The 20,669-nt window shown below is 39.2% G+C and overlaps 1 protein-coding gene across 9 annotated transcripts in view; it reads left to right on the top strand.

Annotated features, from left to right (window-relative positions):
- The first annotated feature begins 4,953 nt into the window (after positions 1-4,953).
- LOC122820339 (sodium/potassium/calcium exchanger 2-like) overlaps positions 4,954-20,669 on the top strand; it is a 55,752-nt gene continuing 40,036 nt past the window's right edge. For 3 of the 9 annotated variants that reach the window (XM_044097682.1, XM_044097681.1, XM_044097677.1), the window contains exons 1-2: positions 4,961-5,352; positions 7,482-8,539. In XM_044097682.1, coding sequence (XP_043953617.1) covers positions 7,637-8,539 — 903 coding nt within the window. In that variant the 5' untranslated portion in view covers positions 4,961-5,352; positions 7,482-7,636. Of the gene's footprint in view, positions 5,353-7,481; positions 8,540-20,669 lie in introns of all 9 variants that reach the window. The other 6 variants (XM_044097678.1, XM_044097673.1, XM_044097675.1 and 3 more) reach the window with 4 other exon arrangements.

Raw genomic sequence — 20,669 nt, 5'->3', positions numbered from 1 at the left:
AGCCATCTCACTGAATTCCAGATTTATGCTTTTTTTCTTATTTTCTTCAAAGAAAAGCCATTTCACCTAAAGTCCACTTGATTACACAAACCTCTCCAACCCAGGACCCCTCCGCTCCCCCCGTCCCACCCCTCCATACACACATACACACATATCTCCTTGGGCCTCCTGTGTAATCTGCTGAGATTTAAACCTGCTGCTCCTGTTTAATAAATCCACTGCGATTAAAATAGGATTACAGCTCCACTTTTGCCTTGCCAATGTCATCATCTCACGAAACATTTTTTTGTACTTCTTTGCCACCCCCTCCTCCTCCTCCTGCTCTTGTTTGGGTTTTTGCCCACGCTTATACTCTTTTCTCCATCCTTCCTGTCCCAGACGGACAGAGGGGCAAACACATGGACACAGACTTTGAGCTTCTTCCCTCCCTCTCTGTTAAAAACTCATCCCTGCAGCCGTGCAGGTCGGCCCATCTGTGTTGCTGTTGACTTATAGATTAACCTCATAATGCAGCAAATATCCTGCATCAGTGCTATTCCACTTTAGATGAGACTTCTCCATGACAGATAACAATCAACATATGGAAACTCCATTTCTGTAGTAAGGTCCTTTCAATTTGGGCATTTGAAAAGGTGCAAATAGCCCCGCCGTGCTCTGCAGAGATGCATATAAGCCCATCACATGGAATGGCTGCTGTAAGATCACCAAATGTCAGCTGGGCATCTTGCGGTAAAATACAAGATTTATTCATAAAATTTTTTTTTGTGTTAAATTGGACCCCCAGTATTTGCGAGCATTAGAGATCACAGAGGCCTGAGACTAGGGTGAAGGTTTACCATTTTGGTCAAAACATATTAATGTGTTAGAATGGCCTAGTCAAAGCCCAGGCTTTATTCCTGTTAAGAATCTGTGGCAAAAGTTGAAAATGAATGTTTGCAGATGCTTTCCATCCAATTAGCCTGAATCTGTCTTATTTTGCAACAGGAAAATAGACAAAACTCTCTGCAAAGGTAATGGAGACATACGAGTAGAGACGTACAACTGTAATGCAGTAATGTACCTTCCCAATTTTTTTAGACTTTGTAAACCATTAAACTTTATTGCTTTCATTTAATAATTGTGCACTATTTCGTGTTGACATGTCACATAGAATCTCAATAAAATGCTTGGAGGTTTGAGACTGTAATATGACAAAATGTGACAAAAACGTTTTCATGGCACTGAAGTTTATCTAGGATTTGTTGTTCAAATATTTATTTCCCCAAAAAGGCCTTTTGATATAAATCACTTTTTTGACAGAACAGTGTTCTGGTTTAATTGATTCCAACTATCCTGTTCATTGGAAAGAACTTGATTCATTATTGCCACCCTATTTACGTCCCACTGCTTGTACCTCAATGCTGACAAATCCACACAACTATGTGGGGCACAAAGGCTCGGATTTAGCTGCCGGGCCAAAGTTAGGGTGGGCCGGGTAGGGGGAGGGCAGGGCCAGCATGGAAATTTCTGTTGCTTTTGCCACACCACAGATTATAGACGAATCAAAAGAACTGCCACCATCGCCCCGTCAGCCCACTACCCCACAGCCCCCTCCGTTCTCCCCTGGTGCAGCGTACATGACCAATGACTAGTCATCACTTTTATGCAGCAAATGCAGCCAGGTCAGGACAAGCCTGTAATGTTTGGTAGAGGAGAGGCTTGTCTGTGCACAGTGGGCCCATTGTTGCAAAATAGCTGACAGCTTGGATCTGATCTCATTTGATAGGCAAAAGTATTGACAGATCTAATTTGAAACAGCTTGTGGGGGACTTTTTGATGCTGATGTGTCCTGATTAGACATGCTTCTACAGAGAAACATCATTAAAAAGATGAAAGGGGACGTGTGAAAGCCCGTTTGTGTCACCTGGTTTGTTTGTATTATATACCGCTTGCTAAAGATGCAATAGCATATTGCATATAGTCATATTCATTAAATTAGAATATGTGAATCGACGAGGCTCATTTGTCAGATTCACAGTACCTTTTGAAAATAGAAGCCATTAAGTATGATGGTAAGATATTAAACATACTTTCATATATTACGCTGACATTTCTGTATTAAATTTAGTTTGTGCTGATCTGATGTAATATTATCAGCTTAAGTGTTCTGTTTTCACTAACTGCAAGCGGAAAATCATCACAATTAGGAGAAATTGAGGTTTGGAAACTTCAGTTTGTGTTTTGCAATTAATCTCTTTAATTTGTCTCACAGAGTGAATTTAGTAACTGAAACAAAGGAGCTTTTCAATAGTATTTATAGTATGTATCAGATTATTCTGTTCACCCATCCATGGTCACTGAAGATAGGTACCCCTGACCAGCAGGTAGATGGATGGATGGATGGATGGAGGATTTTTTTTGCTTAAAGCACATCTAACATATTTGAAAGAAAATGCAGGTTGGAAAGCAGAAACACCAAGGTGCAATACTACCTGAGCAATTAACTGGCGTTTGCAGAACAGCCAATAAAAGAGCCCAATTAATTTACTTTGGCTTCTGAGTGGCTGTACCTCCATGAACTAAGATAAGAAAGACTGTAGATATTAGCTTCTGTAGTGTTAAGACAGTTTCTACTTTGAGTATTAATGCGTGTTTCTGAACAGGGACGTACAAGCATTTTTAGAGAGTGTCTCAAGTATGCGCAGATTCAAGTTATTCGCGGAAGATTATGGTCCCTAACCCTCACAAATACTGTGAGTCCTCTAGTGTTGCTTTAAGACTGAAGCCTTTAAAACTTTTCTTTAACATAGAAAGTACTCCAAGATCATTGTTTTCATTAGTTTTTCTGTGAATGGAGTGTCTTTTCAAACCCCAAGTTGGTCGTGGCAAATGGCTGCTCATACTGAGCCACATTCTGCTGGAGGTTGATGTTAAAGGAGAGTCTTTTCTCTCCTCCGTTGCCACACGCATGCTCATTATGAGAAATTGCTGTAACATCAAGTGACTGTCCAATGCTGCTGTGTGCTCGTCTAGGAGGAGTGAACGCTGCAATCTGAGCATGATGCAATCTGCTGAGTTTCCTAGGTAAAAGGACAATTTGAATAATTAACCCAATTATTCAAATTATTCAATTCAAATTTTCCATTGTTTGAAAACTGCAATCAATTTGAATGTATTGTATTTTTCGGACTATAAGGCGCTACTTTTCCCCCAGGCTTTGAATCATTCGGCTTACAGCCCATGCGGCTTTTCTGTGGACTTTTCTTCAACCACCAGGGGGCTCTTTAGCAGGAAGTGAATCATTGGAAATCGAAATTGGAAATCAAAGAAGTAAGCGCTAATTTTCATTTAGAACACATGCTAGCAGCAGGCACGGCGGAGACATTTCTTCAAACGCATACCCCCTAGTCATGCAAACAACACGAAGAAGTTCATATGATGCAGCTTTTACGTTGAGGGCTATCTGGTAGTACAGGAGGAAAATAGAATCGCTGCATACTGAACGAATCCATGGTTCGGCGTTGGAGACGCAGGATTGCGTCCTTGATAAATCCAGCAGATTTATTAATAAATCGAGAGCGCCCGGTGCAGTTTATATATGTACGTTTCCATTTTTTTTTTACTTTGTAGATGCATAGTAATGTGCGGTCTATAGTCCGGGAAATATGGTATATGTGATTGGATTGAATTAAGATTCCTCTGCTCAGACATATGATGACAATGAGAAAAACCTGTGCAACGTGCAGCATGATCTACGAAAATTAAAAATACAAGATCCATCAGTTTAGCCAAAAAGTATTCCACTAGAATGCAAAAGGAAAGTATAGACGCTCCCAAACATCAGAGTACTGACTGGTAAAATGACATAAAGCAGGTTGATGCTTTCGACCTTCATGTTTCCTGTTAGGTAACAAGAAATAGCTGTGGAGTGAAACAAAAAAGCACAGAAGGCGAGAATCAATAAGGTCAGTGACATGTGATTTATTATTCGGCACCAGGCCATTACTGTCACACAGACAGTGTGTAAACATTGCATGTCTGCGTCCCTCTAACAGAGTTTAACCTGCCTGGTGCTAAGTGGTTGAGGTTTTATGCGACTTGACAGGGGAAGCATGCAACTCGGGGGGCCGTTAAGGCTTTATACAGTATCGCATCCATCCATTTGTCCGTCTATCCATCTGTCTATCCCCTCATTCAACCTTCTATCATTCTTGTCTGTTCGGCTGTCAGATAAAAGCCCGACATATGCATATTGAAGCAACTGTGACCTTTTTCAATTTGTGTTTAAATACATCAAAATTAGTTCAGCATTAATGGAAACGTGCTTATTCTCTACTTGGCTGTTAGACAGTAGCATAGCACCCAAAATAATTTCCTAAAAAATGTTATGAAATTACCAAAATATACTCATGAAACATGCATATCTGCCAGAATGCATATGTTATACTCTGTTAATTGCTACTTTTATAATGTTGCTACTGAGATAAGACGCTGTATCCTTCAGCTGCCTAAAAGGGGATGGGTGGTACTTAGAGCCCCAAAGAGTGCTAAAAAAGAAAAGAAAAAAAACCCATATGTATTCAAAAATCTTTGAATATTAACTGGCATGTTTGTATAATATATTGTTTTTCAATAGGCTATGCATTAATTGCAGTCAAATATTCTCTTAGGGGATAAGCGTCAGTATTTACTATACAACACTATTCACTATTATGCCTCGCTTTTGGTGATATATAATGATTAGGTAGACTGGAAAGTCGGACACAGTTTGGTGAAATTTATTTTATCCAAAGGGTGAGAATGCAATAAAAAGGTGATCAACTTCATAAATCTGCGTTTAGCTTTAAGAAATGGAGCCCCAGCTTGCAGGTAACCTTGAAATGACCCAAGGCGTGCAGTCGGAGCGCTGAGCTGGAGCGCATCCACCTGTTCCGTCATCAGAGGAACGGGCTGCCTGTGCTGTGTAACCACGGCAACTCCTCCCTCTAAACTGAAACATCACCAAAACCTCCTCTGCGTGAACCAAACAGAGGAGGGACGCAGCCTGCCGCTTACCTGGCTTCTATTAACCTGTTATTAATAAACCCGGCAGATCACGTGGTCGGCCACGCCGAGAACACCATCCATCGTTTTCAACAACTAGAGGTGATTTCTCTGCGCTCATCACCGTGAAGGATGCTGCTGATCCCGCTGCTGTGAAGCTCTCTCTCTCTGTGTGTGTTTGTTTACAGAGCTCCTCCTCTATCGTCAGCGAGTGGTCACATTTTTTTTTTTTTTTTTTGCTCAATGAGAGCAAAAGGGCACCGGCGAGGATTTCCTAATCTCAACGCGCAGCCGAGCCGTGCGCCTGTTTTTCTCTCGCCTGTGTCAAAGGTAAGGCATGACTCTGGGTGCGCGTCATGCGCCTCGCCAAAAACAGGGGACACGGATAATGTTGGGCTCTTTATGTTGAGGTGGGGAGTTGGGGGAAAGGATGGTTAGTGGTTTAAGCGCAAAGGGCGAAACTCAAGGGCAGACAGGGAGTGGAGAGAGGGAGGGGAGAAGAAAGAGTTCAGCCGTGAAGGCAGCAAGCATCTCTTAAGAAGTCAAACAGTGCGGGCAGGACGCGTGTGTGCCGGGTGTTTATCCTCCTTTACCTGCGAAGCGTCACGTTATTGTTTTGTTTTTTTTGTTTTTTTCTTACAGACTGCAATCAAGTCATGTCTGTGAACCGCGGGCGTTGTATTTCATTGTAGGCTATATGTTTTCCTGGTAATAGCAGCAAATATGACCCTTTCGTTCTTAAATTGTTGCGTGATCTGTTAATTCAGTCATGATTGTGCTGATGCATGATAAGTTTCCCTCTCTGCATCTTATGCAGTTATTGTACCGACTGGTAAATGTGAATGGCTGATTTTGAAGAGCAATCTATCAGTTGGGCTTCCAATGAGGATGGTAATGGTCATCCTGTGGTTAAACAGTATCAATTCTTGTTTAGTTTTGTTATAATATCCCTGTACCTTGGTTGTCTTAACTCCTTTTCGCTTTGTCTTACCGAACAATAATTATATGCATTAAATAAACTCACTTATTGTTTGCAATAGTTTCAGTTCAGACTTATCCACGAGATAATATTTCAGGTAGTTTCTCAAATCAGTCTCCTTTTTCTGACTCCTTTACATTTAGATTTGTAATATTTAGCTCAGCTTTTATGTTTTTTAACTACTTTGCTTTGATTTCCCCCTCTGCTTTACTCACAACTCCTCTATGTTTGTCTGATTTCCAGCTGTTTCAGCAGACACTCTTTATCCTGTTTTAGTCCGGAAAAATGCAATTTTAATGTCGTGCTAAACAAGGACACTGAAAGAAAGATTAACAGCAAGAACCTTTCAGCTACTTTTCAGTTTAGATGTTTATTTATTGCATATGATTGTTGTTCTATCTGATGAGACCAACAAAAGGGCTTAGACATCAGTAGAGGTATTTATACTGATCAGGCATTGCATTATGGTGAGCGCTGGCACCCTAAGTAGTGCAACAAACTGCATTGCACTGTGAACATGGAAACCTTTATATCAGATCCAGCATTAACTGATTCAGCAAGTTGAGTTACAGTAGCTTCTCTGTTGGTTTAAAGAACCTCGGTTGTCCAGGACCCTCTCAGCGGTTAAGCCTCGTGTTTTCCTCTGACCACTTTTGAGAGTTACTGACTCCTGAAGACTGGTAACAATTCACAAAAGATGCAGTTTTGAAGACACTCTGACCAGATTTTTGCATTTGCTGTATGAAAAAATTCATAAATTTCAGTTTGAATAACCAATGTTTTTCTTTCTTTTTTCAAAATACTGGAAATCACTTTTCTTATTTTCTTCAAATTTAGAAGTTTACATACACTACGACTGCTATGTCTTTAAATCTTTTGGGAAAGCCCAAACTATGACGTCCATTCTGATTGGTACGTTGAGCACATCCGTAGATGTATTTTAAGGCAGCACCTCAAACATAATCCTTACATACCATCTTGGAAAAATAAAAAAAAGAAATCAGGAAGGTAATTTTGAACCTCCTGAAGGTGTCACATTTGTTCAGTGAATTGAATTCAAGCATTATCAACATCCAATCAATGTACTTTTTAGCAAGTAGAGACATTTTGTTTCCTAGCAATACATCACCAGGAGCAGGTCAAAATTTCAGCAAACCGTCGTACTATTTAGAAACGATTGTTTCAAAATACAGAGGACATTTGTGTAAACTTCTCAATTTGAAGAAATTCTAATTTCAGCTGAATTGCCAACCCTCTGACAGGCGCAATAATTGAAATATAAGTAGTCTAATTTCCTATAAATGCCAGTGGTCATGATGTTGGACCTGATTAAAGGCAATCTTGTAACTTTTGTGTCACATTTCCTCTTTGTTTAGATAGAGTCCAAGATTATCTTTTTCATTTGAATTTGGCTTGGGGTATTGACTTTCCTCCTTATTAAGTTGTGTAATTCTTTTTCTATTCTTTCAATGTTATCTAGTGAAGGCTGATATGATGACATCCTTTGGAAAACTGGATCCCGGACAGCACCGAAAACCTTCTCATCTTATTTGAATCTGTTGGGAAATACAATGCTTAACTCCCCAAAGTTCCTAACCACCTGTTAAGAGCGAGGACACTGAGAGCTGCACCATCATGGCTTCAGATCAGCCCAGCATGGACTGTTCGGAGAAAAGATCTGCAGAAGGTGCAGGCTGCAAGCAGCTGGGACGGAGATATTTGCGGAAAAAGCTCCGGCCTGTTCGGGTTTTGGGGTTGGTCTTCAGCCTGGTGGCTTTAAGTGCCGTCTCCATCAGTGCCTTGAGCCGGAGTTCAGATGGGCTCAGCGAGCCATCGCTCCCCCAGGTGGATCTTCAGCAGTCAGCCCCACACAGGACACTACTTTTCACCCCACATCAGGGGGACCCAAATGTGTCAGTCGACATGCCCATAGCCATGAAGTCCACAGCAGATGACAATGAGACACAGGGGGAGTACCCACAAGACCTTTTTACCCTGGAGGAGAGGCGACAAGGAGCAGTGGTCCTCCATATGTTTGGCATGATCTACATGTTCATTGCCTTAGCCATCGTGTGTGACGAATTTTTTGTTCCAGCACTGACGGTAATCACAGAGAAGCTCTCCATCTCAGACGACGTGGCAGGTGCCACCTTCATGGCGGCTGGCGGTTCGGCCCCAGAGCTCTTCACCTCCATCATTGGAGTCTTCATCTCTCACAGCAACGTGGGCATCGGCACCATTGTAGGCTCGGCCGTCTTTAACATCCTCTTTGTCATCGGGATGTGCGCCATCTTCTCCAAGGAGATCCTCAACCTGACATGGTGGCCGCTCTTCCGCGACGTGTCTTTCTACATCCTGGATCTGATCATGCTCATCATCTTCTTCTTGGATAACATCATCACCATCTGGGAAAGTATCACTCTGCTCTCCGCCTACGCTGCCTATGTGATCTTTATGAAGTTCAACAGCACGGTTGAGGGCTTTGTCAAGGGTTGCATACACAAGAACCAAGTGGTGGAAGTAGAGGTACAACCCAAGGTGAGTTGAAAATACAGTTTTTATTTAAAAAACTGGGGTCATTTCACCCCTTCATTTTTTTGTATCATTGTATGTAGTTTGCTGACATGACATTTTTCCTACTGAGCTTACGACATGCAATTGAATTAAACTTCATCTGAGATTTGTATATTTTTATGACTATTCATCTTCATTATTGGTGAAAATACTAAATTACAAATTGAAATAAACCGATGTTGAGCTATAAAATTATAGCAATGTGTAAGTATGCCATGAGTGTACCAACCAGCAAACTGACCCCTTTAAACATTTTATGTAACTAGTCTGACACAGGCTCTCGTTAAATAAATAACAAAGTGAGCTGTTTAGAAGATCTTAGCGCATCTCTCAGATCTCTTCTACCAGACCAGGCAGTATGAGCCACTGAAAAACATGTTTGTTGCTCAGATCTCTTCCCTCATTACTTTTAAAACACCAGAACGTCAAGAATGGAGTGCTGTCAACAGCTAAACAGACCATTTCACATCAATGATTGCCTCTACACTGCTGTGAAGAGCTGACAAACAGTGTTCCACTGTGAGATTAATAAAACACAATGAAATGTGTAATTCTGGGTTAAGCTCTACACTTTGTCTCAGTCTGACAAACAAATCCCTTAGAAAATCTGAGGGCTGACTTTAACCCCCTCAGTTTAAGATTTTCTTCAAAGCTTGTTTGACGAGGTCAGTCGTATCTGAGAATTTTACCTTTATTTTGTGTGTGAAAATCGACTCCTGCTCTGCGTTTTGCTCCTTGCTTGATGAAAAAGAAGGTCAGAAAAATCTTGACGCCGACAGTCAGAAATAGCATCGTTCTGTTACTTCAGCTGACACGGACCTCCTCAATGACACTCGAGGGCAAAAGACACCGCAGTGCAATTTGATACTGGTGCGGAGATTATCCTCACGGATTTTCCTTTGTGACAAGAGATGGAAATTAAATTTTCAGAAAGTTGTATTTCAGAAGTGTCATTAAATTGGGATTTATTCTAAGTACATGACGGATTGTTTCGTTTTTATATAAACAGCAGGTTACACAATGTTTGAAAAAGGAAGCCAATAGCACCATATGGTGCACAGCTCTGTCAGTTTTACCTTTATGTCCTGTTATTTTGATTTGAAACACAAAGAGACAAAGTGACTGTTAGAGATGACCTTGAAATGCAATGCATGCTGGGCGTTTTTGCAAATGAGGCATCTGAGGACTACTCTTAAGTGACTATCACTTTATATTGTTCAATAAACACACGACCTTAAGTTTCAGCGTTGCTTATTCAGTATATAATTGAATGCAAAACAAGAGTTTATATATTTTTTTATTTAATCAGATATACATTATATTTAACCTCTTTAAACATGCTGTCCTTGCTTTGAATGTCAATTAAACCACAATGACACAAATATTATTAGAAAACAATTATTTAAGCACTGGTTTTAATCAAGCTTTGACACTTTGGGGGCACAAGTGTTATTTTGAGAATTAATTGATGATAGCTGGTGTAAGTGTGTTTCTGGGTGTGTAAATTTGTACTACCGTGACTGAGTGGGACAAGACAGTAAAGACAAAGATATGTTAGAGTATTAAAATAAAAATTCAAACAAAAGCCTGAAGGATTCCTTCTTCTGAACCAGAGTTATGCTTTTAGGTATTTCACATTACTTTAAATTCACTCTTAATTAATTGTTCTTGGCATGCCAGTTTTAGTCTCCTAATTATGTGTTCAATCTATCTGTTGTTTTAGGCTGGACTGATTATCCAACATGGACCTTAGTAATTTTAATATAAAATATTGGGTGTACGAGTTTGAATTTGTAGTGGACTGTCTTTAATTCCCCGAGGGTCAGAAATCAGCTGCAGATTTCCAGCTAGTTGGAAAACGCTGGTTTGCAAGGACACACATCTTCCTTGAACACTCTAAATCTGTTTTGATGTTACATTGGGCATAAGTGTTTCCTGGGTTGTTCTCAAACGTTCTGCCCAATCATGTTTCATCTGACGCTGGCGGTTTGGGTCCAACAATTGGATCTCAGACAGAACTGGCTACTTCATGAAAACCGTGTTACCAAACACTCATCAAGACTTGTTTTGAAATGCTTTTCAAATTATCCTGACCCTATTCCTTTTGAAAGTTTGCCATCAATGCTTAAGATTTTGCCAGCAAACCAAACATTTTAAATAAATTCGAGAAGACAAATCAAATAGCCAGCTAGAATTTTGTTGGAAGACTTTAATGAATACAAAGGCATTTGGTTGAGGTTCAAATTGTTGGTGTTTGTTTATCTTAAATTATAGGTTTATAATTTTAACCTATGTGGATTAGAAACAATCCACCATAAATCTAAATTTTCCTTTTAAAACATATTGAAAATGTATTTCACTCTCAAACAGTGATTAAACATTCAACATTAATACAAAAAAAATGAAAGTAATGGTTATTGTGAGGGTATATAAACCTTTCCCTGAAATTATGATTAAATTATAAAGCCTCAGTTGATTTTGAAGTACATTGTTGTCTGAGGTTTTATAATGCATCATGATAATTGTATTCTCTCTGCGACTGGTGAGGCTATTGCTGAGTCTGTAGGTTGCCCTCTTGGTAATTGCCAAATGTATTCTAAGCATATGTACCATTTAAAAAATTATCCAGTCATACACATGGACAGCAGTGGGATGTTTTGCAGTCGTAAGTCATTAGCTGGGTTTTGTACTGCGCGACTGCCGCCTTTAATCTCATTACATAACTACTTGTGCTGCTTACTTTTCTGACATGCAGTTTTTGATGTGTAAAATTCTCTCTTTTCCTTGTCAGACTGAAAAAGATAAAATTGTTTCCATTTTGCCTTTTACAAAATGAGACCCTTCTTTCCAGGTAAACTGTTAAACTTTGAAGGTGATGTCGTTTCTCTCTTTTTTACCTAACGACTGATGTATAACATTCAGTAAAGGACTTACAGACCCATCATGTCTGAGTTACCTGCAGCAGCAGCAGTAGTAACATTCAGTCTATTGTTTTGCCTCATCAAAAGACACCAACAGAAATCCAGTTAATACAGCTATATGCTTCATAACATCAGCAACAACAAAGTGTATATGGATTGTTTCACTCTCTCTCCATTAGGTTAATCTTAGCTGCAAAAATAAACTTGCAATGTAGTGCAATCCATAGCTACCAGTCAATGACTCAGTCAGATGGAGGTGGAAAATGAACTGTGCTTTCACTACTGTTTTTATTGCAAAGATCAAAAGAAAGAAAACCTGAGTAAATGTAATTTGCTTACATTTCTTCATATTTTCTATTTTATATGTTAATTTTCATCTTGGCTATTCAGCAGCAAATTGCTGATCTGTCGTAGATATTTCATTTGCAAGTCCTTTAGGATGAAATCTAAAAAAAAACAATTTAAAAAACTAAACTACTAGAGGCAGATAAAAAACACACCAAAGAACCAATACAAATATTTATTTTTAATCAGAGAAATAAAATAAAATGAATTTTAATTGAATTAAGCAGAGCTTGAAAACTGGAGCTTCCAAAAGCCTCTTGAAGAAAGACTTGTTAAGACAACCAGATAATATTAGGAGTTTAGCAGGGCTTCATGATTTATTTAGAATAATAACTTACAAGTACCATTTATACATTTTGTGTAAGATACTTATTCAGTGATTTTACCTGCAGCAGTTTAAATAATAAAACAATTGAGCAAACTAATAATGTCTAAAATGGCTTTTCAGATAGTTAGTAGTGTTAAAAATTTAAACATGTTTTAACTGTTCAGTATGTGATTTGTTTGTGGAGAGCAATTCCAAATTATTTCTAGAAAATTTGCCAATTTAGAGGAGTTTTTGATGAGCAAAGTAAATTATTAGAAAGAAAATATAGCTGGAAAGCTGAAAACTAGGTGCAAAGCTATTTCACACACTATTGGCTAGCATTTGGAAAGGAGAGAATCCAGGATTGCCATTTGTGTTTTTTACTGCTGATTGGCTGTACCCCCAAGAATAAAGATAAGGAAGACTGCAGATGTTAGCTTGTGCTATAGTGCCAAGACGGTTTTCACTGTGAATAATAATTTATATCAGGGTGTATTTGGGAATTGAACTAATAAAATAGACACTTATAAGTACTTTTAGATGGGTTTTCCCCCATATTCACTGATTTCCAGTATTTGTGAGCAATTGTGGTCCATAACCCAGTCCACTGTATACTGTCTCAACCTGTTGAGCTACACTGCTGCACAGATCATATGCTGTCATCTCTGTGCCACTAAGTTTATTTCCTTTTGATGTCAGTAGCTTTCTATTATGAATGCTTTAAATTAACTTGGAAGCCAGATAAAGATAACTGATAGCTGAGTTTGAAAAATAAGCTGTGTCTTGAAGTGTTGCTGTGCAGTGCAGCTGATAAGCTATAACTGCAACAGTTATGGATTTTGTAAACCTGGAAATAGATCAAGACTTCATTGAGACTATAATTTGTTTGCTTGGATTGTCTTGTTCATGCTCTGCATTCTATGCCATTGTCATAGCCACAAGTCAGTCAAAACGCACACATCCTTTTTGTCCCATCTGCAGATGGCTATAGGTCAGGGAGGGTTTCAGTGTTCTGTCTCCTGCTTCTTAATTGTTGCACGTTCTGTCACAGTTAAGCTCCTTACATTGCTCGGGTGGTCCGTGATGTAACCGGACAGAATCCAATCGTTTCCGCATCGTCTCTGAACTCAAAGGGCTTAGTTTATCATTTCTGTACTAGAGAGTAAAAGGAGGCCAGCTATTGCATGAAAACATGTCTCAGTCAGTCACTCCTAAAAATTCTCCATGCATAGACCTCTCAAGGTCACAGCAGAAAAACAGACTCAATGTGGAACCTCAAACACTGGAGATCATAGCACGGGCCAAGAATATGTGTGGCCAGTTAAAGGTTTCCATTTTCCACCATTTAGATCAGAACCAATTTAAAATCTACTGTTGCCTTTTCCTATGTAAAAAGGTATTTTTATGAAGCTTCGTTGAGGTTTCATTCCTTTGTAGTTTGTGTATGCTGTACCTCTCCATCTGCACCTCTAGGACCTCATCTCCCCCACCCTCTCTGTGGCTATCCCAGGCTTATCTTGTTATTTTGTGGCCTCTCTCATTGTTCGGCTGATGGATCGTTCGCCTGCTTTTGAAATTGCTCGTTCAGACAGATCAGATTAGCCGGCACTTTGCGTATGATGGTTTTATGGAGGACAATGGAGCAACATCTAAACATTATGATTATATTTGTACTCCATAAGTCCTAACAACTCTGGTGATAACCTAATAAACCTCTAAACAAAAACTAGCTGCTTATACCTAATGGAAAATTTCCAAATTTTTTCATGTCATAGCCACAAACTTTAGTATACTTTACTGGGATTTTATGACAAAGATCAACGCAGAATAGTGCACAAATGTGAGGTGGAAGGAAAATTAAACAAATTTTTAAAAATGGCACACAAGCATATTCATTCATCCCTGTTTACTCTGATAATTTGTGTATAAGTTTTTAGTTAAGGCTTCAGAGATTTGTTAGAGAACATTAGTGAGCAAACAGCATCATGAAGACCAACACTGCAGACTGGTCTGACTTTTACAAAAATGCCAAAAAGAAAAAAACCGCTAAAACAAAGTTACAAGAGGTCTTGTTTGTTATACAGCTAGTAAAGGAAAGGGCCCACACAAAATGCTGTGTTCAGGAGCACCATGTTCAGTGTGAAACATAGTTGTGACAGCATCACGCTGTAGGGTTGCTGTACTTCCATAGAGATAGCGAAGCGCTTAAGAGTTAATGGGAATATGGATGAAGGGTAATACAGGAAAATCTTGGAAGAAAACCTCTAGAACAAAACAGAGATTCATCTTCCACTTGATCCACAACCACAATAAAATAGTGTAATTAAAAAAAGTGAATGTGTTTGAGAACCCGTGGCAAGACTTGAAAATTGTTTCTTAGAGATGCTCTCCATCCAGTGTTTCGAAGCTTGAGTGTGGCAGCAACATGATAAATTTTGAAGTTCAAGGGGGATGAATAATTCTTCACGGCACCACATTAACATTTTAGGCACTATAAAAAGATGCCTGGTGAAAATGAATAGTTTCTGGATGCTGATGTCCGGGGAAGAAAGTGAAGCCTGCTGCTGTCAGTGTTGGATAGATAAGCCGACATACACAGAGGCAGATGTTGGTTCTGCCGAGATGGAAGGTGCAACCTCTGATGCATTACCAAGCTATAAATAGCATTACAGAGGCAAGATCTTCCATCAGGATGTGCTTTAAAGATTGGTTACAAAGCAGGTCCTGCGTGCAGACAGGAAGGAGACTGTTTATGTTTCCTCCCCTGAGGATTTGTCCAGTTGGGAGCTGGTGTTGTGCATCTCGATGACGCGTCACATTCACCATCTAAAATCAGACGTTCACGCTTCTGTTTGCATCATTCTTCTTTTTTGTCCATTATAAGAAAATAAGTAACAGCACAGCACTATAACAGCGCGCTGCATGAGCTCCATTTTTAGCTCTTTATTGTGGTCGTGTGAGTCATGTTCAGGGGATTATTGTCCATTATGGTGGATGACTGGCTAATTTTCAATAAAGTCCAGATGGGCTCTGCTAGCTTTATGGAAAACACAAGCTACATCTGTTTTTATGACCCTTTTGGGGAAATTGAATGGATGATAAAAGCACTTGTCAAGCTAATTTCTTCTAAACTGCTGAAATACTCAAATTTAATTACATAAAGAGGGATTTTTGTAAACATAAATGAATAAACTGAATATTTCAACCTACATTTCTTTTACCAGTATGCACGACGGAGAGTGATTAAACTATTAAAAGTACTATAAGTACTGTATTTTTTTGTAGTAATGCAATTGTCCTGCAGTGGGCTGAATGGATTTTCACAGAAGGTTTCATTCCTTATAAAAGAAAGTTGTAGACATGACCTTAGTCTAAATGTGTCGGCAACGTTTTTGTCTGCTGCCAAAGCAGCAACAAAAAGCGCTCTACTGTGAACACAGAAGGGTAGTTTGACATTTTGAATGGCTTACTATTAATTGAATGTTTTTATTTGTTGAGAAGCATCCGATCTTAAACTCAAAAGACAAAACTAGCACCACAACAATACTTCTTAATGCCATCATCTGACCTACAAGTCATCATTCTTTCTGTCTCTACACCATTAACTCAGAATTTACATTTGTATTTTTTGTGTCAGTAATCGTGCAATCTTGTGAACAGACACTAAAACAAACATTATGAAGCTCCACCTCAGATCCTGTCTCTGTGGAGGAAAAAACGGCTGCAAGAATCCACATTAAACCAGATATGGCAAACAACCACCTCTGCATTAACACAGGTTATTACTCCAGCGCCAGCTGTTTATTACAAAGCCTTTACTGTTTAATTGCTTCCTGGCTGGATTTTGAAGGGCATCTGTTGACATTTATATTATGAATTTCACTACAAAACCAAAGTTCACAGTTTCTGTGTTGGAACATTTTATGATTAAGCTTCATGAGCAAAACTACTGGATCAAGTGTTACCAGATTTCCAGTTAAAAGAATGTATGAAAAAGTGCTACTAATGGCATAAAGCAAGGATAAAAGGCCAACTGACGCTTGAGGATGGCTAGGAAACTCCTGAACAATGTCTATAATTGAACTCTATGTAGAGAAATTAAGATAGATCTTGGCAGACATGTTATGTTTCTGGACAAAGGGACATGACAAGCTACTGAAGTCTATGGGACAGGGCGCTTTCATAAGTGCCCTGTCCCATATTTATAGGCTGAAGGATCTGAATGATTGTTTTAGTAGGAGAATGAATGCCAAAAGCAATCTGAACAAGGTGAAGAACTTCACATGTCCCAAAAACTGTTTTATTGTGTTACACTCAACAATACCTTGCAGTTCATAAAAAAATATATATATACGTATATATATACATATATATGTGTATATATATATATCAACTCTGTGGCTGTGATCTCACCATGGAAACCAGCAGTACAAGTTTAATCATCCGCTCCAGCTGTGGCTCCTCATGTAAATGCAACAGTCAAGAGAATAAATTTTTCCAGAGTTTTTTTTTTTTTTTTTTTGCTATGTTGTTGGAGAGTTAATATTGAAAATGATGGAATAAAGCCTTGGACACCTCAGCCCCAATCCACAGTGAAGACCCTCACATACTCAGGCATACACACATTCTGTGAACTGAGATTTCCTAGTTTCATAGTACTGATTTCCTATGTTTCTCTGGATAAATTTTTCCATTTCCCACAATTTCAGCCAATGCATCCGCAATTGAGGAGGAAGAGGTAATTTGCCTTTTAGCTTTGAAAAATCTAATGGAAAGACAAAGCCATTAAACCAGATAAGGGATGAAGAACGTCCCCTACTTCTGCCTTTCCTACAGTTGACATCAAGACAAATTAGTCCAAAAATCTGAATTGATTTATCCCAAGACTCTCCAACATGTTTTGTGACACAAGTGATGTGCTCTGTGCGACCAGTCGCCAGGACTTGCAGCGTGACTGCCACTCTCTGTGACGCATAGACAGGTGTCAGCTCGGTGCTGCACACAAAGCACTGTTTCGGTACCGTTTCACACTGAGCAGTTCACTGCGCGACACAGAGTACGCATATGCTGCTGGAAATATTGACCTATGGCAGTAAAGACTCTTTCTTGGACGTAGACGGCGATTTATACAGAGACATTTGGCCATATCTACTTTTAATTTAAAAATATGCATAAGTAGATCATAAAAAAAAGAAAATAGCAGAGTGAGCGATACTCAGTAAGTCAGTCAGAACGTCCTCTGGCAGACTAAGGCCAAAGTAGTATAAGTATTTGTGCCTGGACCACACCAACAAAACCATAATCTGAGTCTCATCCTGTCAGCATAGGACATGGTCTATTTATTTTATTTGATAAAAGAAGGTCTCTGCATAGATGTGAGCACAGCAGTTTTGACTTTTCTGTTGCTCATTACTCTCCAGACTCCCTTAGACTGAACATCTCCCAAAAGTAAACTGGATCAATCAAAGCATCTTAGGCTCAAGCGGTCTTCCCGTAACTCCCACTATTCTCCCTCCCTTTCCTTTCTGATCAATTTCCCCACTTACAGTGACAGTTTGAAAACACCTCTTTGGCCATTTGGAGGAGACAGAGGATAGATGGGGTCTACTGAAGTAAATCCAATGCCAGGAACCACCTTTTCCTATACTTATGAGTGTATTTTTTCATATAGGTAATCATAAACAACACATTTGGAACCAAAAAAAAAAACAGACTTAGGGAAAAGTTTCCAGCTGCTACAGATCTTAGTTTTTCAAATTAATTGTGCAAGTATTTTTGCAGCACCATGGACAGCACCTTTCTGCTTTCTTTAAACATGAGTCGTGCCATTCTTGCAGCTCTTTTATGTTCAGTCAGTCCTTAATCTTTTAAGACTTTTTAAACCACCTACCTTGTTTCCATTATCACAAGACATGTTTCTCTACATATAGTTCAACTGTAGACCACGTTTTTTCTTTGTTCAGGAGTTTACAAAATCAATGATGAGTTATAATTTTCTTTCAGTTCCTATTGTTCTGACTTACAAAGAAATAAGAAAGATCTACATAAATAGTTAATAGAGTGAAAATCTGTTTTCAGAAAGTAAATGTAAGCATTTTAACAAAATAAGTGCATCAATATTGAGACCTATGAAGAGCCTCCTCCGGCTTTGCTGGAGCTGACCTGCGGTAAATTTAATGGATTGTAATGGAATACAATTGACAGTGCATATTTGAATGAAAGCCAAGAAATGAAGAGAATTGAACAGTTTGCAGATCTATGAGACTGTATTGTGGCAAAAGAAAAAAAAAAAAAACAAGACCAAAATAATCTGCAGCATTGAACATCCTGGAAATATAATAAGGGAACAGAGCTTGAAAACAGCAGGAGAGGTTGAGACCTGGGCTAGAAAGTTTGGGCTGAGTACACTGGACCCCTGCATATATGCAGTTTAGTGGTTTTTGGATTTAACTGTTCGCTGAATCTTTTGGAAGGGGAAAGGAGGCAGCAAACCCTGTTGGGTCAGGCTTGTTGAATGGAGATACCGAAGAAGATTTGAGGTCAAATACTGCCCATTATGATTCCACAAATGATTAGGCCATGGGTGTGATTACTTAATTAACAAGCTGTATGCAATTAACAATGAAGATTTTTCTGAAAATCATTTTTTGCCTTGACCTTATTTGGGTACTAAGTGTTGTGAAATAAAGTTGTTAACTTAGAATGTAGATAAATTTAAAGTATGAATAAATATTTATTCTTCTATTTATTCTGTGATCACAGCAGATCGGCCTTTTAAGGCAATTTTTATCGAACATTCATTTCTACACGGTTGAACCTCTAAATAAGCTATTTATCAGAGTAAAAAATTAGAGATTGTTAACTTTTACAGGGGTTTTGGGGTTACATACCTTTCACCTTTGTGAAAGGTATGTAGATTCTCAGCTTTAGTAACGCAGGCCTAAGCAGATAAGTTGTGCTTATGTGAAATTAGAGAGTCTGAAGGTGAAACGTCGATGCTTGCAGGAAACGGAAAGCCTCATTGATCAGAAGCTATTTTGGAAAGTGGAGTTGAATTAGGATAATGTAACGGCACTGTAAAAACATCACGTGAAGGACATCGAGATCCCTGTCTCCCAGAGCAACACGCCCAGGCATGGCATGACGGAAAATGTCCATATGGCCAGACTTGGCTGACGACTGGTGGGCCTGACAGGCTTAAACCGCTTCCTCTCAGGAGGGGGGATTTTTGACCCTCGTCGTCATCATCGGCCTCTCTAATCTGCAGCAGCTGAACGTTACATCAGCCGCCAGAGTGGCGCTTCACGTAATACCCGTAATTTTTGAAATTCAAGGTAATGCTGCAGTCAAAGTGCTGCCGTGCGCAGATCTCCCTGACACAGACAGACCTAACACCAGGCAGACCATTGATAGGAATGTTAAATCAACTCCAAGAGACATCAACTCTTAAAATCAAAGTGAGTGCAATTAAGTCTCCAGTGAGGCCTCTGTCAATCGGCCTCTCTTTCATCTTTTACATTGATAGTTCACTCGTTATGTCGATCGCAGTTGCAGGAGGCTTCTATCAGCTCAAACCCATCTCCCAACCCCACCAAGGTGACCTGGAAAGGGCTCTATCAGCGTATTATTATCTGTATTAAATGACCACAGGCAAAGGGAAATGCAGGCAGTGAGCTTCCTCTGCATACTTGCAGCTCTAGGTCCTCTATGTACTACTACTTGTTGCCCAGAAGTCCCAAGATTAGAGATGAGTTCAATGGAATCCGGTGGTCACCGTTGTTGTGGATGCTGATTCGAGAGATCCAAAACTAAAGCTTTCCTAAAGATTTTATGAATAAAAGTTGCTTTTGTTAATTAGTAGCAAGATTGAAAGAAAGACAAAGAGAGAAGAGGAAGCCGTGCAGTAAATGGGTTGGAGGTGGGCTTTGAATCAGGGTCAGCTGTGTTGACGGCTGTTGTTGAGGCGTGAGGTGTTTTGCTTCTTTCAAGACTCTTAGTTTTGAATAATGCAAAGGGTACAACTTAAATAAATTCCTTATGGCCCTGATGTGTGTGATTGATTTAAATATTACAAAATATCAGATTGTCCAGGTAAACAACCAACTTCCTTTATTTTCATGTCTCCCGGAATACAGCGTCCCTTTGATATGTTTTTTTGTACCACAGCAGCAAAAGTGCAGTAATCCCCAGTTAAAAATAGCCTTGACAAATCCCCTATTTATTGCTGTTTGAATAACATTTACTAAAAACAACGCTGCCCAGCTGTTTCACAGCAGGAGGTTAAAGAGCACACACATGGCTATCGCAGACTAAATTATAAAACGTTTAAAAAAATGTTTGTGAAAAGATTTAGCAGATTAGGAAAAGATCTGTCATTTTATCAAAGACAAAACTTGTCTTTTTGTGCTGTACTTACCACTTTTTTAAATGTCTGAATTGTAATAATATACCTGCTATAATTTTTTATCAGGCTTAACAGTGTTAAAATAAGGATTCTGCCCCAATGCATTCCCAAGGTGAT

The sequence above is a fragment of the Gambusia affinis genome, linkage group LG18 (assembly GCF_019740435.1).
Source record: "Gambusia affinis linkage group LG18, SWU_Gaff_1.0, whole genome shotgun sequence".
NCBI classification, from domain to species: Eukaryota; Metazoa; Chordata; class Actinopteri; order Cyprinodontiformes; family Poeciliidae; genus Gambusia; species Gambusia affinis.
This window is presented reverse-complemented; position numbering and strand designations above follow the sequence as displayed.